Source organism: Capra hircus, chromosome 10 (assembly GCF_001704415.2).
Source record: "Capra hircus breed San Clemente chromosome 10, ASM170441v1, whole genome shotgun sequence".
Taxonomy (NCBI): domain Eukaryota; kingdom Metazoa; phylum Chordata; class Mammalia; order Artiodactyla; family Bovidae; genus Capra; species Capra hircus.
The window spans coordinates 60,273,840-60,298,433 of NC_030817.1; the positions used below are offsets into that span (position 1 = coordinate 60,273,840).

Consider the following 24,594-nt stretch of genomic DNA (forward strand, 5'->3'; position numbering starts at 1 on the left):
TAGGAATAATTAATACGTTTCTACAGACATAGACCCTGATGTTACCAAACAGGAAATAATCATTCCTTTGGGTAAAAAGCCCAAGTATTAACTTCTGCTGTTAAATACATTTATTGTAAACTTTAGACACAAAAATAGGTTCTCTAGGCCATTCACATGCACATTAAAACTAAAAAGCTGCAAACTACAACAGTGTATATAATTATACAAATGATTTCACTCTGATGTTTACAGAATTGCTGTCCATGCAAGTGATCAGAGGCATTGTCTATGAAGCCTTAAGATCCAGAAGTGTTGTTACTACCAAACCTCTGATTAACACTGTGAAGTAAGTGTTTTGGAAGGCAGTTCCATGAGTTGGCTAACATTTCTTTAAAGCAGATGACAGCTTCTAAACTTAGCCTGAAAGTGGACAAAGAAAAATAATTTCACTTTACTGTTTAGAAGTATATTCACTTGAAAAACTACCAAAAATGAAAAAGCACTTTAAAGATTTTCATAGGAACTGGATAGTTTTATCAATGAAAGTTTATTATTGCCCTTAAATTATCCATAAACCTATTTTTTCAAAAACACTAAAGTGTTTAAGAAGCAATTTTAAATAAGTACCAAGTAAAAAAGTTACTTACCTTACAAGAGATTTTGGTTGAACTGAAAATATAAGTATTTCATTACTGTGTGCCTGAAAAATAGACAAGGATACATTAAAAGTACTTCACAAAGTTTCAGCAATAATATGAAGTGTCCTTTAATAAAGGGTGGTGTACTTACAGCTCTGTGATGGACAAGAAGGTTATTGGCACACCCTCCAAACACAATTACTTCTCCTTCATCACTGGCACAAGCTGTATGCCATAATCTACATTTAAAACAAGAACTTGTTTGAAGTCACCCCAAACACCAAATTGATAATTTATACTAGAGAATAGAGATGATGAAATAAAAGACTAAAGGTCTTTAGCGCAGACCAAAACAAAGTTGAGACACAGTTATCGCAAGGAAAAGTACAAAACACTAGAAAAATCAATGTCTTTTATTTGGATATCATTCTTCTCTGGTCCATTCCTAATTTATGCAATGAGGAGTCTGAACTGAACAATCTGTTCTCTAGGTTTTTATGAGCAATAAAAGTTTTTGGGAGATGAATGGTATAAGTGCTCTCCTTTTCATAGGCAGGGTCAGTTGTCCTTACACAAAACATCTGAGGAATGTTTTACTCTGTCTGAGTAAACAAAGCATCTTCAGGCCTGACTCTCTGGAAAGAGTATTTGTGCCAAAAGGCATCTTAGTGGCATGACTGTACTACTTAGGTTAGAGGCATGGATAAAAATGCAAGCTGCTGCCGCCGCCAAGTGGCTTCAGTTGTGTCTGACTCTCTGCGACCTCACAGACAGCAGCCCAACAGGCTCCCCGGTCCCTGGGATTCTCCAGGCAAGAATACTGGAGTGGGTTGCCATTTCCTTCTTCAATGCATGAAAGTGAAAAGTGAAAGTGAAGTCGCTCAGTGTGTCCGACTCTTAGCGACCCCATGGACTGCAGCCCACCAGGCTCCTCTGTCCATGGGATTTTCCAGGCAAGAGTACTGGAGTGGGTTGCCATTGCCTTCTCCAAAATGCAAGCTAACAGTATACAAATGTGCTTTGAATAACAATTCTGACTACATCATTTCCTTTTAGCAGTCTGTAACAATTCTGAGATAAGAAAAGTAGCAGTGTTCTAACAGGCTCTTTTTGGATGATTCAACTTCCTAATATTTGTTATACAGCATAACTGTAAATTTGATTGAAAGTTTTTGATTCCCTCACCCTCAAACATTCTTTAGGGTTTTGAATTCTCTTCTAGAAGAGAACTAGAATTCGCTTTTTCAAATAACAAATCTAGAAACAGTTCTACTCTGGTAAAGAGCTTTAGTATAAATTTTTCGATGTCAGTATTCTAATGAAGCAAAAAGCAGAATCTAGCCCTGTTTTTCATGCATAGATGATGAAAAAGAAAGCACTAATACTAAGAACATTGGTTTTCTTTCAAATTAAACCTTAGTGAATGCTAGGGTTTTTATGAGGAAGTGAATGCAGCCAACTGAATTTTCTCATTCATTACCAGTCTTATACATCTCCAAGGACCTCACTCAACATAAGAACTACCTTTTAAATAGTTTATACCTTGGTTTTTCAGTATGGGGATGATTAAACTGTATCCATTCATTTTTACTGATGCAGTATGTCCAGGCATCACCTGATTAAAGCAAAGAAAAAAGCATGAAGTATGTTGTTCTGTCAATGTGACACTGATATTTCAAGAGTGCAGCTTTAGTAAAAACAGTAATAAATCAGATTTTGAGTAGATACAGAAAGTATATTTCCTTTTTTCCCCTGCAGTTAGGCATGTAAGCCCTTTTCATGTTATAGCCATTTAGCAGAGCAGAGAGCTCTAGGTAATTTTTCCTTTTTTTTTTTACTGGACAGATAGATGTGTCATATGAAAACAATTGTATGTATATTATAGGATCAAAATTAATACCAAACCTTCTAACCATCCCTATAGCCCTCTGATACACCTAAAATACTGATTTTTTCCAGCTATTTATATATTACTTATGAATGACATATAATAACTTTTTAAAAGTACTTACTTAGTGGCTGTTTATCAGTGGTAAATCCTCCAAAGAGAAAGAGATGATCTGAAGAAACTGGTGTGAGTGAGTGCCAAGATCGGCCAACTGGGCATATGCCTTGAGGAATTCTGAAAATGATAGCTAAGTTACAATATCTGCATGTAAAAGCCACTACTGTATTTAAAGCAGAGAAATACTAAAGTTTTCTTAAAAATTTTATATGGAATTTTGAAGAGACTTTAAAAAAGGCTTCTTGATATTAACTACATGCTCTTCAATGAACTATTTCCTTGGAAGGAAGGTCAACTTTGGATCTTTTCAACAAACACTGAGCACATGTTATGTGCTAGACATACAGTTATGGGAACTGAAAATTTAAAGATTCTTTAAGGTGATCATGTTTACTTAAAATTCATTGTTACAGAAAAAGAAAGCAGGTACATTATGTACTAATAATAGAGAGTAAGGGGGAAATCCATTGGAATTTTTTGGAAAAACTTCCCTAATTAATTATCTAAAGGATACCTACAGTTCATTCCACTCCCATGTATCCAGATTAAGATAGTGAAGGTCATTCATTCTAGCATCCTAAAAAAGGATAAATTAACTAGTTATCATTCTGAGTAACTGAAAAGCACATCTTTGAAACTATTTTATATACTCACTCGGTATCTGCCTCCAAACACAAAGCCTTTGTTTCCAACAGTTGCACAGGCATGGGCAGCACGAGGTGAAGGTGGTTTACCCTAGTTAAGTCGTAAAAACAATCTGATGAAAAAATGAACGTTTTATAAATACCAGAAAGAAGTCTTTTCTGGAAGTGGGATAGAATGTGCAGAATACTTGAGCTCTTTAAGCTGAAGTGCAAACTTGTAGTAAACAGCAGTACTGAAGGCTGACTACCAAAACTGGGAGCTTTTGAGAAACATTACTGAATGGGCTAGTTAACAGAATGCTTACTTGCTTTTCTTTTAAAATGAAAGCTAGCACATTATATGACACTGTGTCAGAGGAAGAAGACATCTAACATTTGAGTAATTTAAATCCCAATCCAGCACTAGGTCATTTATTTAATTACAAACTATACCACTTTTAACAGCTATTAGATGATAGATACTGGGCTAGTCTATACATTCATTAACTTTTTAGTTTTAGACTTCTTGGAGAATAATGAACTGTCAATTTTATACCACTTGCCAACTGCCCTTCTCGTTGAAGGGTAGTTGGCAACTGCTCTTGCTTTAATAATTAATTCATTATTCTTCAGTAACTCACAGTAGTTATAGGCTGGCTCCAGATAAACGTTTCAGTGTCTAAAATATGTACATGATCATTCCATCCTCTTGGATGACTTGAATTCTACAGAAAATAAGTAAGAATCTGAGTTAGTTTTTACAAATAATGTTTGTAAAACAACCTTTGGTTATTAACAGGGCAAAATGAACAAAGTTAATAGCAAACGAAGTATATTATTTCAACAGACTAAGTAGGCCACATATGCGAATATGAAACTTCATTTACCCAGAAAGATGTTTCATCAAATTCAAAAGTTCCCAATACTTTGTCTTCAGGTAAATATCCATACCCTCCAAAAAATATTAACCTGTTTGATAAAAAACCAAGACATTAAAAATTCAAACATGCACAGGATACAATAGATTTTGTTTTGTAATATTCCATGAGCTGAGAAGGCACACTTGAGTATATAAAAATACTTATTCAAATAATAATGGCTAATATGGCTAACGATGATGTCTTCGGTGCTTTGCCGTTAATTTACTTAATCTTCATGGGCCTTCAGAGGCATGTTACATGATTACAATGGTTATTAGCAAAGGATACGTGAATGGCAAAGTACTTTCCACATAAAAACCCAAACCTATAGTGCTGGTCACTCACTTGTTTTTATATACCCAGACACCGAGTTTGTCCTTTGATGATGGAGGAACTCCTTGGCAGTCAATTCTTTCCCAGTGTAATACACGGTCCGTAGACCTTGAATCCAGCATGTAGAACTGCCAGAAGCAATGTTAGATTTTGTTACATGAAGGAAATTCAACCTTGGCATTTAATGTTATTGCATTTATGCTAATAAGAATGTCATCTAATTCAGTACTACTAAAAGTATAATTGCAAACTGGCTGCCAGTCTGCAAAATGCTACCTAGTCTGAGTCTAGGGAAGAAATTTCTGCCAGAATGTAAATTACCTAAGTCACTGTGCACCTTGTTTGTGTTCAGCCTATTTTTTTTCCCCATACCACTTTTTGGCTGAAGGACTAGAAAGTGTGTTAATTTACTACATTCTTTGCCTGAGATAGGCACTTTAAATTGTACTGATCTAATTTATGTATTGTGGGATGGTATTACAAAAAAAAACAATCAAACTTAGCAATTCATCTTCAAATTCAATTTAACAAACATGTCTTAAGTGCCCACTTAACTCTAGGAGCTAAGGACAAATCCTAAAAGATTAAATATTCATTTGTCTTTCAGAGGGTTCACATCCAGGTACTTACATTTAAATAGTCAATAAGTTAACTTCTTTTTTTCTTTTTCTCAACTGTACTGATTTAACCATTTCTCTGATCACTCCCCTTTACTAAAGTCATTACTAGTCTTTTCCCCAAGTTTCCTCATGTTGTGTCAAAGTTCGTTTTCTCCCCCTTGACCCTGAAAAATACAGGGCTCAACAACAGCCTACAGCAGTGCCTTACAAAACCTTTTAGGCACAAAACCCTTTCTTCCAACAAAATCTTAAGCAAACGCCTAAATATGAAAATAAGAACCTGAAAAAATGGCTTCTCTGTTTACAACATACCCAACAGAAATCTGAGTTCACTGTGACAACGGGCAAAACTTGTGGCCTTCCTATGAAGAAATAGAAAACACAGGCTCCTCTACACCTCCACGTGCTGCTGGGCAGGACCAGTGTGACAGGGCTCAACATGGAAAGAAAAGCTACAGCATTTAGTGGGGAAGTTTGCCACTTAGAGCATGTCAGGTCCATGCATGGGTGAGCCATGAGTGGTGGTATAAAGGCTTTTCTTTGGATGGCAAAGAAAAGAAAAATAGATTCCAACTACATGCCATCTGGAAAAGGCAAAACTATGGAGACAGTAAAAAGATTGATAGGAGTTTAGGGGGAGAGAGGAGATGTATACACGAAGTACAGAAGTTTTTATGATCAGTGAAAGACTTTGTGTGACATTATAATAATGGATATATGTCATACTTTTGTCCCAAAAGTATGCAACCCGAAGAGCATGCAACATTATTCACTTAATTAAAGTGAACTGTGATTTAGCTTAGGGTGAACTGTGAATAAATAAATAAGTGGAGCTAAGTTATGACCAACCTAGATAGCATATTGAAAAGCACAGACATTACTTTGCCAACAAAGGTCCGTCTAGTCAAGGCTATGGTTTTTCCTGTGGTCATGTATGGATGTGAGAGTTGGACTGTGAAGAAAGCTGAGCACCGAAGAATTGATGTTTTTGAACTGTGGTGTTGGAGAAGACTCTTGAGAGTCCCTTGAACTGCAAGGAGATCCAACCAGTCCATTCTAAAGGAGACCAGTCCTGGGTGTTCTTTGAAAGGAATGATGCTAAAGCTGAAACTCCAGTACTTTGGCCACCTCATGTGAAGAGCTAACTCACTGGAAAAGACTCTGATGCTGGGAGGGATTGGGGGCAGGAGGAGAAGGGGACGACAGAGGATGAGATGGCTGGACGGGATCACCTACTCGATGGACGTGAGTTTGAGTGAACTCCGGGAGTTGGTGATGGACAGGGAGGCCTGGAGTGCTGTGATTCATGGGGTCGCAAAGTGTCGGACACGACTGAGCGACTGACAGTTGTTAAAAGGAAGGAGGAAAAGGGTAGTGTGGAGCCTGCCTAACCCCATATACTTCTCTCACAGGTGTCCCAAAGCATCACCCCCAAAATCCCTAGAGTTCCTAGGAGCAGTTTGAAATCTGAAACCAGTTCAGCCCACATGCTCCGTCTATACCAAATCACTTGGTATTTCCATAAACCAGACATATCTGTGTGTAACTCTGCACCTTGGTACCTATATATCTTGCATAATACTCCTTCCAACTGTACTATGTGATTCCACTCACGCATCACCTCTTGGGTTAACACTTTTTGTTTTCTATTCCTCTGTCCTACCAAACACAGTGGTATGAAAGTCAAGAAACACCTGGAGTAACAGGCAAATTTGGCCTTGGAGTACAGAATGAAGCAAGGCAAAGGCTAACAGTTTTGCCAAGAGAACGCACTGCTAAGTCGCTTCAGTCATGTCTGACTCTGTGCGACCCCATAGACGGCAGCCCACCAGGCTCCCCCGTCCCTGGGATTCTTCAGGCAAGAACACTGGAATGGGTTGCCATTTCCTTCTCCAATGCATGAAAGTGAAAAGTCAAAGTGAAGTCCCTCAGTTGTGTCCGACTCTTAGCAACCCCATGGACTGCGGCCCACCAGGCCCTCCGTCCATGGGCTTTTCCAGGCAAGAGTACTGGAGTGAGGTGCCATCACTGGTAATAGCAAATACCCTCTTCCAACAATACAACAGACGACTACACGTGGACATCACCAGATGGTCAACACTGAAATCAGATTGATTATATCCTTTGCAACCAAAGATGGAGAAGCTCTGCACAGTCAGCAAAAACAAGACTGTGGCTCAGATCATGAACTCCTTATTGCCAAATTCAGACTTAAATTGAAGAAAGTAGGGAAAACCACAAGACCGTTCAGGTATGACCAAAATCAAATCCTTTACGATTATACAGTGGAAGTGACAAATAGAATTCAAGGGATTAGATCTGATAGAGTGCCTGAAGAACTATGGATGGAGGTTCATGACACTGTACAGGAGTCAGTGATCAAGACAATCCCTAAGAAAAAGAAATTCAAAAAGGCAAACTGATTGTCTAAGGAGGCCTTACAAATAGCTGTAAAAAGAAGAGAAGCGAAGGCAAAGGAGAAAAGGAAAGATACATCCATTTGAATGCAGAGTTCCAAAGATTAGCAAGGAGAGATAAAAAAGCCTTTCTCAGTGAGATCAGTGCAAAGAAACAGAGGAAAATAATAGAATGGGAAAGACTAGAGATCTCTTCAAGAAAATTAGAGATACCAAAGGAACATTTCATGCAAAGATGGGCTGGATAAAGGACACAAATGGTATGTGTGAATTAACAGAGTGAAAGTGAAGTCGCTCAGTCATGCCCAACTCCTTGCGACCCCGTGGACTGTAGCCTACCAGGCTCCTCTCTTCATGGGATTCTCCAGGCAAGAATACCGGAGTGGGTTGCTATTTCCTTCTCCAGATGATCTTCCCGACCCAGAGATCAAACCCAGATCTCCTGCATTGCAGGCAGATGCTTTAACCTCTGAGCCACTGGGGAAGCATGGACCTAACAGAAGCAGAAGATATTAAGAAGAGGTGGCAAGAATACACAGAAGAACTGTACAAGAAGGATCTTCACAACCCAGATAATCACGATGGTGTGATCACTCACCTAGAACCAGACATCCTGGAATGTGAAGTCAGGTGGGCCTTAGGAAGCATCACTTTGAACCAAGCTAGTGGAGGTGATGGAATTCCAGTTGAGCTATTTCAAATCCTAAAAGGTGATAGTGTGAAAGTGCTGCACTCAGTATGCCAGCACATTTGGAAAACTCAGCAGTGGCCACAGGACTGGAAAAGGTCAGTTTTCATTCCAATCCCAAAGAATGCTCAAACTACTGCACAACTGTACTCATCTCACACGCTAGAAAAGTAATGCTCAAAATTCTCCAAGCCAGGCTTCAACAGTATGTGAACCGTGAACTTCCAGATGTTCAAGGTGGATTTAGAAAAGGCAGAGGAACCAGAGATCAAACTGTCAACATCTGCTAGATTATCGAAAAAACAAGAAGTTCCAGAAAAACATCTACTTTTGTATTATTGACTATGCCAAAGCCTTTGACTGTGTGGATCACAACTGCGGAAAATTATGAAAGAGACGGGAATACCAGACCACCTGACCTGCCTCTTGAGAAATTTGTATGCAGGTCAGGAAGCAAGTTAGAACTGGACATGGAACAACAGACTGGTTCCACATCAGGAAAGGAGTGCATCAAGCCTGTATATTGCCACCCCATATTTAACTTATATGCAGAGTACTTCATGAGAAACGCTGGGCTGGATGAAGCACAAGCTGGAATCAAGATTGCCAGGAGAAATATCAATAACCTCAGATATGAAGATGACACCACCCTTATGGCAGAAAGCGAAATAGAACTAAGGAGCCTCTTGATGAAAGTGAAAGAGGAGAGTGAAAAAGTTTGCTTAAAACTCAGTATTCAGAAAACTAAGATCATGGCATCTGGTCCTACCACTTCATGGGAAATAGATGGGGAAACAGTGGAAACAGTGGCTGACTTTATCTTTTTGGGCTCCAAAATCACTGCAGAAGGTGATTGCAGCCATGAAATTAAAAGACGCTTACTCCTTGGAAGGAAAGTTATGACCAACCTAGATAGCATATTCAAAAGCAGAGACATTACTTTGCCAACAAAGGTCCGTCTAGTCAAAGCTAGTAGTATGGTTTTTCCAGTGGTTATGTATGGTTGTGAGTTGGACTATAAAGAAAGCTGAGCTCCAAAGACTTGATGCTTTTGAACTGTGGTGTTGGAGAAGACTCTTGAGAGTCCCTTGGACTGCAAGATCCAACCAGTCCATCCTAAAGGAGACCAGTCCTGAATATTCATTGGAAGGACCAATGCTGAAGCTAAAACTCTTAATCCTTTGGCCACCTGATGCAAGGAACCAACTCACTGGAAAAGACCCTGATGCTGGGAAAGATTGAAAGCAGGAGGAGAAGGGGTCGACAGAGGATGAGATGGCTGGATGGCATCACCGACGCAATGGACTTGAGTTTGGGTAAACTTTGGGAGTTGGTGACGGACAGGGAGGGCTGGCGTGCTGCAGTCCACAGGGTCTCAAAGAGTTGGACATGACTGCAAATGAACTGAACGTATATTACATGCACCTTTCTGACTGCATCTGTCTTGTACAGGCCTGAGAAAAACATGCCTTTTCCCTATTTGGGCAAAACATAGACAAAGTCTGAACAATAGTATCTTATGGTAGCGTGTTATAGGAATGTTAGTCTATGAAATTTTGTCAGTGTTAATTTCTCCTTACAGCTTTTTGAGTTGTGGCCTGTTAAATTTTACTGTGTATGTTAGTTGCTCAGTTGTGTGCAACTCACTGTAATTCCATGGACGGTAGCCCGCCAGGCTCCTGTCAGTGGAATTCTCCAGGCAAGAATACTGCAGTGAATAGCCATTCCTTTCTCCAGGGGAATCTTCCCAACCCAGGGATTGAACCCAAGTCTCGTGCATTGCAGGCAGATTCTTTACCATCTGAGCCACCAATACCCTGCCCCGCCCCCCAAACTGCATCTTGTTTTTAGTTTACTAATATTCATCTAATACTACAGCATTTTATTAATAGGATAATAAGTAGCTGCAAAGAACATACCACAATCAAGTACACGTTTTTGAACTTGAGCAGGAATAAACTGGGCTAACCTTAGAAATAAGTGGTCTGAAAAAGAACAGTTACCTGAAACCATCCTTACACACACTAACCTTATTTGTATTGCCTCTTGAATGGTGTCCTCCAAACAAGTACAGCACCCTGTCCACACACACGGCACAGCTTCCTGACATAGAAGGAGGAACATCACCCTCAGTGTTAATTTTTTTCCTGAGAGGGAAAAAACTGAATGTAAATAAATTTCCCCAAGAAGAAGAAATGCAACAATGTATCCATTCTTCTAGTTCTATCCCCACAATAAAAGGAAAAAATAAGGGGTGAGTAGCTCTGCTGAGGTCTCTTCTAGCTCTGAAATTAATTAGAAGAATTAACTGGTCCCTTTCGCCCACTCCACAGGCTGTGCCAGCAGGCACTAGCGTGACAGCGTGGGAGGCTCTGAAAGCCCACGTGTCATGTATCACTCTAGGAGCAAACTATCTCAACATTTATATCTCTAACTGAATTGTTTGCTTTTTCTAGTTATTTGACCATAAATGATGGTTTTGTTTTTTTGAGTGGGCCAAGAACCCAAAAGAAGAAAACTTCAATATCTCAGTCCTGACAGATTAATAAGTGTTTTGATTCAGTCACCTTTAGCCATTCAAATTAGTCTGATTCCGACCTTATGTAATACTATAGACACTCAGGTAGTGTCTACTATAAGCCAGCCATTCCTGAGTGCTCTTTACTTGTTTTAACTCTAAGTCTAAAAGTGAATCTGAATCAAAAAGTTAATTCTAAGATTCAGAATATTAATATGACATTCAAGGGCTTCTGCTCCTAATATCACTTCATCTATGTTAAGCTTTATGTTTGTTTGTTTGTTTCTGGCTGTGCTGGGGGACATGCAGGAACTTAGTTCCTCGACCTGGAACTGAACCTGTGCCCCCTGCAGTGGAAGCGTGGAGTCTTAACCACTGGACCACTAGGGAATCTCCAATTTTTAAGTTTTGATAGACATTATTTTGTAAAAATTCTTTATGGGATTGAATTTTTTTTAATTAAAGTTTCCCCATTAAAGGAATACAATTATAAATGTCCAGTTCTCTAGAAAGAGCGTTGAACAGCTAGGTTAACACTAGCTATATGCAAAAATAATCCTGGTTTATTTTTAGTTGAACTCTTAAATCAAGTGGAACTAGTATTCTCCCATTTCTGAGATCTCAAATCTGCTAAAATATACAGACTAAGTTTTCAAAAAGCAAACCATGGGGAAAACTACTTTCTAAATCCTCAAACACAGCCAACCCAGCATTTTGAGAATTCATTAATTCTGCTAAGAACGTACTCGAGTATTACTGGTATGAAACTGGCAAAAAGTCCTTTCAGAATAACCCGTTTGCATGCATGGCAAATTTAAATTTTTTTTTAAGGCAAAACATGCTACCTCAAAGAAATCTGCATAGAAATTTTACTATTAGAGCTCATTAAAATAGAATACTACCTTTATTTCTAGCAAATATAGTCTATAAATTCTCTCATTCAAAATACGTAACAAGATATAACATACTGAATGTATATATGGAACTTTTATTGTATTTCCATTCCAGGATCTGAAGCTTCTACCTCTTTAATATTGCTATAATACTTGACACAGTTCTGAATGGAAATTTCTTCAAAGGCCATAAAAGCATCTAGTAACTACTGAAGAAATACAAAAGTATTTAAGCTTAGCAGCTAAGCTAAACTAGTAGAACATGGTTTTCAAAATATACAGCTAGGTTAGCATCTTTAGTTAAAGTTTTCTTATTCAGTAGTACGGGTTTTACAGAGTGTGTTTTTGTTTGCAACCTTATTTAGATGTTCTAGTCCCCCTCTTAATATCCACAGTTACCATCTTCCAGTCTCCATGTTGTAGATCCAGAGTTCTTCTCTAGGCAGATAAAAGTCATATAATCCTCTGACTTGATTACTCTAAAACAACAACAAAAAGTTGCAAATACAAAAAATAACTTGTATTCTAAAGAGGCACTACTGTATATTTTTTCACATCTATCTCATTTGAGATACTGAGAGTTACAAGAAATTAAACAGGTTTTAACAATTCTATCACATATACAGTTCTGTCTACCCCATGCCTCATACTCAAAGTAATGCTTAATATAGACAGGCTTCAATTCAAATTATCGATACAGCAGTTGCAGCGATGCACGAAGTTAAGAGATCTCCAGGTAATCTCTAAGGCCACTGTATCCTGAACACTCCATGCACCAAATCTGAGTTACATGACCTCATGGGAGATTATCTGTGTCATGCTGGCAGGCTAAAGAAAGTTCTACCTTGAAAGCACCTGATCCACACTAACAGGTCAGGCATTCTTCCCTTTTAGCCATTCGTTCTCTACCAAGCAGCACAGAGGGCAGAACTGCAAATATTAAGTCACTGTACAAAATCTTAAGTTCTTTGTTCTGCTCCATTTCCCTTCAGATAGAGCTTACTATATGCTATCCATGGAGCACTATCCATGCTATATTTAATCCTCACAACAACCCTAAGAAATAGCTGGTATAGGTTTCTCATAGAAGTTGCCCAAGGCTATTCAGCAAGGAATGGTGGAACCAGGATTCCAGCCTCCTTTCCCTGAATTTGCAACTTCAACCACTTTGCCTGACCTCTCCAGACTTTGAACCACCCTGGCCACTTTCTGAACAATGTTGACATACAGTAAACAGTTGCAGTTCACTAAGAATGGGTGTCAGAGTCATAAGCTTGAAAAACACACAGAACAGAACATCTGGGCATGTAGACATTTCTCTTTCCACTCTACCACTTATGAAACAAAAAGGCTGGCAGCAAGATAGCAGGTTGACCCAGAGTACATCAGTCTGGCAGGAGGAGGAAAAATGACTTCGGTGTACAAAGCTAAGGTTTATTGAAATCAAAACAATCTCCCAAGGGCCTCCAGTGTGTGGTACTCTTAGGGCTGTAGCCAGAATGTGGACAAAGGCCTGTTTGAGAACTACAAACTTACTTCACTAGTCACGCTTCTCCACCCCGCCGCAGCACTGGGCATCCAGGCCCTCCACAACTCACCTTCAGAATCTTACACCCGCACAACCCTTCTCCTCTCTCCCCTCACCTTCCCTCTTCCTACTGAAGATTAACAGTTTTACTTTTCTCCAAGGCAATTATTTACATTTTAATAAAAGTCACCAGGTACCAGCCACCTTGCTCCTACCAAACACCCTCTTCTGAACACTTACTCATTGGAGGCTGGGGAAAACATTTCAGATTAATTAGGATTAGGAGAAAGGAACCAAAGGAAGTAATCAAGACCGCTTTTTCCCAGCTATCTTTTTGAGTCATCTCAAAAAATGGTCACATCAACTGTAGCATAAGCTAAAATCTGTTACCAGAATCACATAGTGCTTCCAAGTCATGGAAGGCACTGGTGTACAGGACTACATTTCTGGCAAATTGGAGCATGGGCAGATCATTTTTTTTTTTTAAAGGGACTAAAAATATTTTTGGTAAGAACAGATCCGAACCACTGCAGCAAATGAAATAAGACGATTCTAGAATGTGGAGTGTTATTAAGAAGCTCTAAAAGCAAAAGGGCAAGATAACTAGTGAGAAGGTTTAAATAGGAGGCACTTGGGCAGGATTTCCAGACAGGAAAAGAGAAGAAACACAACTACATGTAACTACATTAGTTACAACTGGTAACTAATCATACTGGTTCATGACTAAGGGTCAAAGGGCTGCATTCTGTAGTTAAAAGCTGTTACTGTTGATCTTTTTTTTCAGTTATTGATACAAATTTTCCATTAATTTTCTATGTAGGAGTTTCATGTGAAAAATCTCAACCCTTTTTCAGCTGAAACCAAAAGGAAAATAGCCCCGAAACATTCGAATAACACTAGGATGGCAGGTGCACAGGTGTAGCTGGGACTCCTGAACCGGCAGGAAGGTTCAGCAAGCCAATTCTTGGGGAATTCCGAAGCATTTTCCCTACGCGGCCGTCTCCCCGTAAGTGGGCCACGGCATCAGCGGGCACCGGACCCCGGCTCTATGCCCGATAACAAGTAAAGAGTGACCTCACACACCGTCACTTCCTACACACCAACCCTTTAAAATAAAAACGTTTCGCGGTCTCGCACCGCCCGCCGCGCCCTGGGCAGGTAAAGCTCGGACATCTATCAGCGCGCTGGGCAAGCGCGGGCAGGGAGCGGGGAGCAGGCTTTGTAAGCAGAAGGCGGGCGTGACAACAGACCAGGAGCCCTGGGACGGGTGGGGAGACCCGTGGGAAGGTTCCCACACTCGCAAGAGAACGAACCAACCGGCGGAGTCGCGGCGCGGGGGCGCTCAAGGCGCCCGGGGCGGCCACGCTGGCCCTCCCGCCCGGCCCGCCGCCCCCGACCGGTAACTGCCGGCCGACGCCCGCGCGACCCGGCCGCCCACTGACCTTGTAACCGCCCCAGACGAACATGTGGCGCCCGTCACTGACGGCTACGTGGCCGCTGCGCTCGGCGGGGCAGGCGAGCTCCGCGGATTCGTAGCCTTCGTAGGCCGGCCCTGGGAGCTCGTCCTCCCGCAGGTCCTCGTAGCCATCGGCCATCTTGAGGCTGCACTTCGGTTCACCAGGAATCCCCGCACCCGCGGAGGAGAAAAAGACAAAGGAAAAGAAAGAGACGCGCGGCGGCGGCGAAAGGCTCGGCGTTACGGCCGCGCCCCGCCGCCCGGGGCTTTTGTCCTCCCGGCCAGTCTCTGCGAGGACGGCCTCTCGCCGCTTGAGTAGGGGTTGCGGGCTGGGGGCGGCGAGGGCGCAGGGACGCGAGCAGGGCGGGCAAGGGTCCGCCTCGGGCTGATACCAGCTTGCAGCCCGTCAGCCCCGCCTCCAGCTCGCTTCTCGCCGCGGAGGGCCCTTGTTTACGCGGCGCTGGGAGCCGCCCGTTCCGCTGACGCCGCTCGCCGGGATCCGGAAGCGCGGCTGGCGCTGAGCGCCCCCAGCGCCGGGTCCTCCCGCCGCCTGCGCCTACCGGGCCCGGGCCCAGAAGCTAAAGGCACTTCCAAGCACCTCCGAGCCTCCCTTCATTACGAGGAGATGCTGAATTAGCCAGACACTTCCAAAAAAGAAGGTCTTGTTTGACTGAAGGATGTTCACAGCCCGGAAAGGGCTAGCAAATTGCTCAGGTAGTAAGTTTCAGGGTCTCCAGAGTCGGTGCCCTGTCTTTCCCAGGAGAGTGGATGGTGGTGGCACCTTTACCCTCACGCGTGGTCCCAGGTGGCCCCAGCCGCAATTGCTGGGCGGCTTTCGGGTGGAGGGGCCGCTGTGTGCGCCAGGCAGCGCCGGGACTGCGTGCCACCCCGATGTGCCTGCAGAGTGGTTCATAACGTCTCTTCCCGATAAGCTCTTTTGGTCCAGCAGAAATTTTAATTCAGTGGTGCATCCTCCACCCAGTTTGGAAAACTGTGCTTAAAAAGTGTTTCAGAAATCTTCACCTCCCAGGCCTTCAGGAAGGAAAGTGAATCTTGTTCACACAGACACTATTTTAGCTTACATTTTATATGACACTTTTCAGTTAGATCAAGAGAAAATTAAGAATTATTGTGATCTAAATTTGATTCCTCACTTGTAAAACATTGATACAATGGAATATTATTCAGTACTGGGAAATGAGCCATTTTTTTCAAGCCATGAGAAAACATGGAGGAAACTTTAAGTGCATATCGTGTCGACTCTTTGCAACCCCATGGACCGTAGCCCGCCAGGCTCCTCTGTCCATGGGATTTTTCAGGCAAGAATACTGGAGTGGGTTGCCATTTCCTTCTCCAGAGGATCTTCCGACTCAGATTGAACGCGGATCTCCCACACTGCAGGCAGATTCTTTACCATCTGAGCTACCAGGGAAGCCCAAATGCATATTACTAATAAACCAATCTTAAAAGGGTACATACTGTGTAATTCTAACTGTATAACATGAAAGGCAAAAATATGAAAACAGTAAGGTATCTACGGCTGCCAGGGCTTAGTGGGGAGGGAGGAATAAATGGGCAGAACACAGAGGATTTTTAGAGCAGTGCTGAGTTTCTATGTTACTATAAAGGCAGATACATGTTACTACACATTTGTCTAAGCCTATAACACATACACCAGCAAGAATGAACCCTAAGGTAAACTGTGGACTTCAGGTTTGTCTTAGCTCAGGCAACCATAACAAAATACCACAGACTGGATGGCTTAAACAACATTTATTTCTCACAGTTCTAGAAGCTAGGAAGTCTAAGATCAAGGTACAGACGGACTTGGTACTTGGTGAGGGTCCTCTTCCTGCCTTGCAGTGGGGTGCCTTCTCATAGGGAAGGGATATAGAAGGAGAGCTCTGGTCTCTTACACTAATCCATCACCTGTCCCCACCCTCATGACCTCATCTTAACCTAATTACCGCCCAAATACCCTACATCCAAAAACCATCACACTGGGGATTAGGGTTTCAATATATGGATTTTGTGGGTATATAAAACATTCAGTCCATTACATGGGTGATTTAGAAAATGTTCTTGCTGTACCCACATGCTGAACCACATGGTAACTTCATCAAGCTGGAAAGTCCAATGGAATCACAATATTAATACAATGGAAAAACGGGCACCCAAAAATGGGAATTCTTAAAACTGTTTCTTTTCCTTTGAAGTGTTCTGAAATCAAAATTTTACTTTTTCAAACAGTATGTATTACCAAGAAAATTATTCTACTTTAGTGAGTTTATATTATTTCTCTCTCACACATACATACATATAAATAATGTATTTGTGAAAACATCACTTTGTTTCTGGGTTGGCAGTATGAAGTTCTAAAGAATATTTTTAAGCTTCTATCAAGAGGCTAACAATTTTTAAAGGTGTTTTTGCAAAGATACTACTTGGAAAAGATACTACTAATTTTGATATGCCATTTACTGTATCATTCTAAAAATGATAATACCTCAAAAGGATCCTTCCTGACAACTGGAAGAATATTCTGATACACATAATAAAGATGGCCAGAAATTCTTTTTCCTTGAGAATCAGACTGGAAACCTATTTTGTGAACCACCTGGAAAAAGAAAGTCAACCCTCTAGACCATCTTTCAAACAGAGAACCCATTAGGGAGGGTTTAAAGTTATGAGGCAGATGTTGCCTTGGGCTCCTAAACACAGCACAGGTCAGCTACAGCAAAGTTGACAGTAAAGCATAAGAGGTAAGAATGAGGAATGAATACTGCTTGACTAGGGATTTTCAAAACTGGTTTTGCCAGATCCCAGAATTTCTACATCTTTTAGTAGCAGGGGGGAAGATCCCCTGGAGAAGGGAAATGGCAACCCACTCCAGTACTCTTGCCTGGAGAATCCCATGGAGGGAGAAGCCTGGTAGGCTACAGTCCATGGGGTTGCAAAGAGTTGGATACGACTGAGCGACTTCACTTCACTTAGTAGCAGGGAAGCTCTGCTTTAAGGCAAGTTTTGGAAATTGAAGATCAGATTAGAATTCCCTACGACTCCTACCATGGGGCTACCTTAGAACATAACTTTTTGAAGTAGTATAGCATAATCAGTCAAATAAGAAGAGCACCAGTTTTGTGTGCCAAAGATAATATATAGATTTTCATTCTCTTAAAGCCTTAGTCAAGTGTGTGTGTTTTGAGGGGCTAATCTAACTTTTAATGTTTAGGTAAACCATTTATAAACAGAAGTGCTTTCGAAGAGGCTAGAGAAGGTATTGAAATAATTCAGAAGCCATTTAAAAAGAGGTCATCCCACTCAGTGTCATCTATCACTATCTAATAGATTTAGATAGTTTTTCCTTATAGACTGCTGATACTAAAGTTCATAGTAATAAAATTACTTCTAAGACCTGTATTACCTGTGAGACTCACTTTCTAAATCTGTTATTCAGCCTAAAAATAGTAAGCAGAAATGAAAACTTATGCTGAAGTATTGTTTGCAGAATTAATTCTAATGACTGGTTCACACTAACAAAACTAGGAAAATAGTAATTCTATATAGTTAGTATAATAAATAAAATGCAAACACAAAATATTTCAATACATAAATAGAAGTTTTACACATCCAAAATACAGTACATATATATATATAAAATATATCTCTAAAATTTAAGAAGATCTACAAACTACTGTAATTTTCATTATAAATTACACATATACTTCAATATAGAAATACATTTAACATTTTAAATTGCAGAACCAACTTGCATGGTAGAGTATGGTAGAGAGTAATTTTATATATCGAGTTTTCAGTAATTCCTTGTTATAATTCAATGGACGGATATGACTGTGATATATGAAGAACTTCTTAATTATGGCAAAAGTACTATTTAAGGACTACAAAGATAAATATTCATGTTCCATTTCTTTATAGGGAGTTAATACTGAAAGCAAATGGGAAGATAACATATTTTTAATATCCTGGGTCTTGAGCACCAACTCTGTAAAATGGTATGGGCCAAAATGAATTTCTAGAAAGATAAATTACTAGGTTATCATCCCATTTCATAATTCACTTAAGGTTACTTTTTATAAGTATGCCCCGAAGACAAAATGTATTTTAAGGTGTATCAAAAGTTAATAACTATACTGCCTCTCAATATGTCAAACCCTGTATGATAAATCTCCACTGTAACACTTTCAAACATTGTCTTTATATATACAGAGAAAAATGGGACAATCTAACAACTTAGAGGTAACAGAAAGACAATTGAAGACATTCATTTCCCTACTCAAATAAAGATGACCAAGAATACTTTACTAGATAAATGCTAAAAGGAGTTCAATATTTAATCCCATACCAATGCTTGCCTATTTTCTTGTTTTGGCCAGCTACATTAGTTATTTAAGGAGAAGTTCTTTAAATAACTGAATTATTTAATGAGAAACTTTAGGTGACTTTAAAATGACTTGAGAAAAATCTATTCTTTCTGAAAGCTGACATGAGGTGTTTTTATATATCTATTTGTCTTTATGTTGGAGAATCCCTAAGTCCTTGGGGGTAATTTCTTATTCTTCTCAAGTTTGTATAATCTTTTCTGTAAAGAGGACACAGTGAGTTAAAGTCTCTGACAATTGTACTTACTTTCAGAAAGTAGATTTTTTTCTGCAACTTACAATTAAATTAATTTACAAATATAAATATAAATTAATCTGTCATTAACATCTTCTTCCCATATATCTCATGCCATACAATCACTTTAACATAGAATTTCTGTTTCAGATTTTATCTTCTAAATAAAGCCTCCAATTTGGGGAGTAAATATACAGTCTGATTAAAATGTTTAAACATATTAAACATATAACATATATAACAACTTAATTGCTACTGATCCACTGATATTTATTTTCTGTTTCTTCTTTTTGGGCTCTTTGTTCTTCCCGGTGATTAGCTGCAGTCCAAAATGTTATTTTTTTGAGTACTTGTTGGAGAAGTTTAGGAGGTAATAAAGATATCTGACTTTCTAAAATTATAGCATTTTTACCAATGCAGTCAAGGCATGACCTGTAAGCCAAACATAACAGAATTATTACTTTTTGAACCTGAACTTACAAAATATTTATAGGCAAGTATTGTAAAAATATAATTATAAAAATCTCACAGGATTATGTACTCCCTTTGTACTGTTTGGAACGTGACAGGATATATGTTCTTTCCAGAGCACCACATTACTTTGTGCATTTTTATAGCACAGTGCCTATGTCTGACCAAAATCCAGTTACAACTTACCATGCATACTGTTATTTAAGTAAAAAAGATTCAGACTTAATTTCGAAGCAAGTTAGTCTGAAGCAGACTCCTTTTCACATATTCTTCCAACCCAATAACCATTTACTCTTCTCTGAGAACTGTCTTCTTCTCCATCACCCTGAGATGCAACACTTTACATCCATTTCATCCGCTGTAACCCGACCCTCCCTGCAGCCTGCAACCACCTCCAGAAATGATTTCACTGGCCTGACTAACAGCCAAGCTGAGTCCCAACCTCAAAGGTAGACACATCCAGTGTCCTCTTCCCCATCACTGCTTATCTCCCCTTCCAAAGCTTTCCTTTGTGCTTTTTGGAACACCAGTTGTATCCACAAACACTCCTGCTTTCTCTGATTTTCTGTCCCTGTTTTAAGTGAAATCAAAGAAAACTGCCTTCTGCGCAGCCTTCTTGAGAAAAGGGAACAAATTCCCCCTCATCCCCATTTTCACACGGGAGCGGATACTAGTATGCATTCTCCGTGCTCCTCCCTCCTGCTTCCAGGCTGCAATCATTTCACCCTCCAGTGCTGCCATCTGTTAACCTCCTGCTCACTTCCCCCCATTACTGAGGACTTTGGCCCTGGGCTCATCACAGTCTTGTCCCTAGACCGATTTTAACATCTGTGGAAAACCCTTTTTACTCTTATAACTTCACTCTGGACAGTTCACCTCTGAAATCTTAAACTTCTATCCTCCTCTTGGACCACAACCTTATATTCTTTTAACTTTTATACCCCTTTCCTCCTTTGACTCTTTCCGGATCTCCAAATGATAACACCCGTTCAGTTGTAACTTTCTTATCTAACCAGCCTGTCCATATTCATTTCACAGTTTACCCATATGCATTTTCCTGTCCGGATACACTTCATTCTTCATTCTCTTGCCACTGTCCCTCTGTTTATACCAGCCTGTCTAAACTCAGCCAACCATCTCCTTCCTGCACTTACAACCTGGCTGCTTCATGCTGGAGAAAACCATGTTTCTGTGGATGTAGCATACAGATTCTGTTCCATCTCAGCTGAGCCCTCCTGAGTGCTCAGCAGGACAATGTTGTATTGATACATCCCTCCCCAGCATCTGCTCGCAGTCTCCTCAGCAGCTGTGGAACATCTTCACCACTCTTAAATTCATAGCCTCACTTCTCCTCCCCCTCCTCAGACAACCTCGCTGTCAACCAAAACCACCTCAGTGCCCTGCCCCAACCAACAAAGTCACCTATTTTTATAGCTATATTTCCTCCTTTCCCCATTATTTTAAAAGTACTCTTCCTCCAGTCAAGGGATAATTCTATTACCTGTTTGCTAAAATCAATCTCCTCAAGAGCCTGCTCCATTCACTTTCCCTTCATTTACTGTGTTTCCAATAGCTGACTCGCTGATGGCTTCTTCCATAAGCATGGAAACAAATACCCTCACTCCTCTAGTTGTGGTGCTCACCCCCGAAGTTATCCTGGCTTCCCCCGTACGGTACCAACAACGTCTTAGTACCGCCACACTCCACGGCCCTTGCCGGCCCAGGTGCTCCCTGGCCTCCTCACAGTGAGCAGACGCTCCATCTGCAGTGCTCTCCCCGCTCAGGTTTTGTGCTCCGTACCTCCTGCTTCATCTTTAACTCTGCTCACTCTCTTGCACCTCCTTGTTCTATTCCTCAAATGTTATGAGTTCTTAATGCTCAGTTTTTGGCCCCCTGCTGACTCTCAAAACTCTTCCTGGGCAGAGCTGACCCACAAAGTCACACCACTAACTAAACAACAACTTTGGGGTTAAAAGAGAAATTCTATATACTAAATGAGACGCATATATATGTGTCTAATATTAGACACACTCTGATTTCAGAAAAGTTAAAATATGAAAAGGTCGGGCCTAGAAGCAAGGAAATACACTATGTTTAACACTCCTACATGAACTAAATTCAATTTTAGAAACAAAATTGTGACTACACTGTATATTTTAATGTTTAGAAATTATACTGGTATATGGTTCATCATTACAAATTTGGTTATACTCTTAGGCAGCTGTAAAGTTAAATTCAAGTGATAAACTACTTGAAAAATATTGTAACACTTCCCAAAAAGGAAGAAGAAAAAAATTATCATATATTAATAACATATATATTTTAAAATAATGAATTTTCTTACCTAAGTAATGAATAAGGCTGTGTCTGAAAGATCAATAAATCATTACAATGACCCTAATCAACATAAAAAAGGAGTTATCAAGACTTTTAATAAAAATAACAATAACATTAATAACTGAGTATTTTTATTTTATAAATGTAGAAGAAATTATGTAAAGCAGCAAATAAATCTCTAGTCACACACACACGAATATATACATACCTGCTAGCTATACAAACTTTGGGTATATGGTCACCATTTTTTCAGTGACCCAACTTTTAACTAAGCACAGCCTACATAACTGCAAATGTTTTTTCTTAGAACAGTGGTTTCAAAATGAGAATGGTAGTGGTTTTCAAGTTTTTTGTCTTTTAAGCAGAACTTTTTCTTCCAAATGACTCGTTTTAAAATCTCTTTATTCTGTCTCCCTTTTCCAGGTGATAGATTCCCTGGGAATTCCTAATTTGAAAATCACAGATTCGGATGATTTTTTAGATAATGACTCTCTCATCTAAAAGTTAATGGGGAAGAGTCAGCAAACATTTTTCTTATCCTTTCAAACAGGTCTTTAGAATTTCACAATTTATGATCATGATTTTAATCAGAATTCATATGTTAATGATAAAGTTTGTATCCTAAATAAATAGAGATTTCTAGTGCCAAGAAAACAAAGACAAACCACAAAATTTGCTTTTTAAATAAAGGTAAAGTTGTGGTTTTAATCTTTTATTAAAGCACTGAGTTCTTAGCCAAAGAAAGTTCTAAAACTTTCACTATACCTAACATTTGATTTGGAGGCCCCAGAACCTTACAGTAAACCAAACTCCCAGGAGAAAAGCCACCTTATTTCAGGGCTTGCCACTCTGTAGGAGCAGCTCTGGAGAAAACAATGCCTGAAGAGGTGAGAGGGCACTGGGGCTCTTGGGGGGCGGGCTCTGGCTCAAGCGTAGCCCATCCCTGCCAGCTCGCAGTGTCAGCCATTCCCCAGCGCCTGATGCAAACCAGAGCAAGCAATCCTGAGCTCCTGGTCCATCATGTACAGACTGTGCCCATCTCTCTGAATTTCCCAGGGTGCTAGGAGGGAAAGAAAAATACTTTCCAAAGTGAAAAGTGAAAGTCATGTCCGACTCTTTCCGACCCCATGGACTACACAGTCCATGGAATTCTCCAGGCCAGAATATTTGGGTGGGTAGCCTTTCCCTTCTCCAGGGGATCTTCCCAACCCAGGGATCGAACCCAAGTCTCTCACATTGCAGGCAGATTCTTTACCAGATGAGCCACACAAGCTACAAAATCTACTCATTTATTCCTTTGACTTTAGTTTTATCAGATTTTAAAATTAGAATGCATTCACTGAACTCAATTGTAAAACAGGGGTGGATAAAGCAGTGGCAAAGGGAACATAAAAGAGAAATAAAATGTACTTTAAACATTTCAAAGTAGTTTCCTCATGAAGGGAAAAGCTAGCATTGATAATGTTCCAGTTATTAAGTTAGGTAGCAAATTTCAGGAGTACTTATACTTAGTAGTTTACATATACATTATACGTATTCTTTTCATGTTTACAAATATTTTAATTTGATAAAATTATAAATACCCAGACTATGGTAAGGGTCAAAGAGAAAAGGAAGAGTCATCTTTTTAAAGCTCTTCTTAATAACTTGACTAATGTTAAGTTACCCCACTCCAGTACTCTTGCCTGGAAAATCCCATGGATGGAGGAGCCTGGTCGGCTGCAGTCCATGGGGTCGCTAAGACTCGGACACGACTGACTTCACTTTCACTTTTCACTTGCATACATTGGAGAAGGAAATGGCAACCCACTCAGTGTTCTTGCCTGGAGAATCCCAGGGACGGGGGAGCCTGGCAGGGTCTATGGGGTCGCTCAGAGTCGGACACGACTAGAGCGACTTAGCAGTAGCAGCAGCAATGTTAAGTTAATAGACCTATTTTGATTTATCAACTCCAAATATCCTGAAATGCTTCACAAAAGTCACTCATTCTGGAGATTAATCATACAACGGTGTAACATTTTGTGCCCTTCCATATTTTTCAATGTGGGAATATCAATAATCTTTTTGAACGGCCATTTAGCTTCAATAAAACAATTACTCAGAGAAAATATTTAGATATGAAAATTTCTTACTGTATCCAAGGAAAGTAAATCATCTTTGCTCCCACCAAATACCATTATTTCATTTTCTTTTCCCAAACAGGCTGTGTGCCATAACCTGTGATTGAAAATTATAAACAGTGAAATGCGATCAAGGAAGAAGCTGTACATCACATATAAATCAATTTTAAACTGAACACTCTAAAATTGAATCTATTTCAAAAGAGGCATGATTGAACGTAAGCCTATATCCTCAAAGAGGTTAGATTTTAAAGATTCCTCTAGAATCATTAGAGACTTAGGTTCTAGGGTTCATTAAATCACATTATTTCAATGAAAGAGATGACTCCCAATAACTCTTTCATATTGTATCCTTCAACTTTTTTCTAACCTCTTTATCTCATAGATGCTGCTGCTGCCGCTATCAC

At 40.0% G+C, this 24,594-nt stretch overlaps 2 protein-coding genes across 3 annotated transcripts in view; both read right to left on the reverse strand.

Annotated features, from left to right (window-relative positions):
• KLHDC2 (kelch domain containing 2) lies at positions 96-15,090 on the reverse strand. Its single transcript, XM_018054374.1, has 13 exons — positions 14,608-15,090; positions 12,037-12,116; positions 10,256-10,373; positions 4,514-4,629; positions 4,136-4,217; positions 3,890-3,973; positions 3,280-3,360; positions 3,144-3,202; positions 2,633-2,742; positions 2,163-2,235; positions 772-859; positions 630-682; positions 96-402 (listed from the first exon to the last, which is right to left on the reverse strand). The coding sequence occupies exons 1-13, from the start codon at positions 14,758-14,760 to the stop codon at positions 279-281; spliced, it is 1,221 nt and encodes a 406-aa protein (XP_017909863.1). The 5' UTR covers positions 14,761-15,090; the 3' UTR covers positions 96-278.
• KLHDC1 (kelch domain containing 1) overlaps positions 18,222-24,594 on the reverse strand; it is a 39,079-nt gene continuing 32,706 nt past the window's right edge. Inside the window, exons 11-13 of one of the 2 annotated variants that reach the window (XM_018054375.1) lie at positions 24,200-24,284; positions 22,075-22,127; positions 18,222-19,691 (exon numbers count right to left, since the gene is read on the reverse strand). In XM_018054375.1, the coding sequence (XP_017909864.1) occupies positions 19,505-19,691; positions 22,075-22,127; positions 24,200-24,284 (325 nt within the window). In that variant the 3' untranslated portion in view covers positions 18,222-19,504. The remainder of the gene's footprint in view (positions 19,692-22,074; positions 22,128-24,199; positions 24,285-24,594) is intronic. The other variant, XM_018054376.1, reaches the window with a different exon arrangement.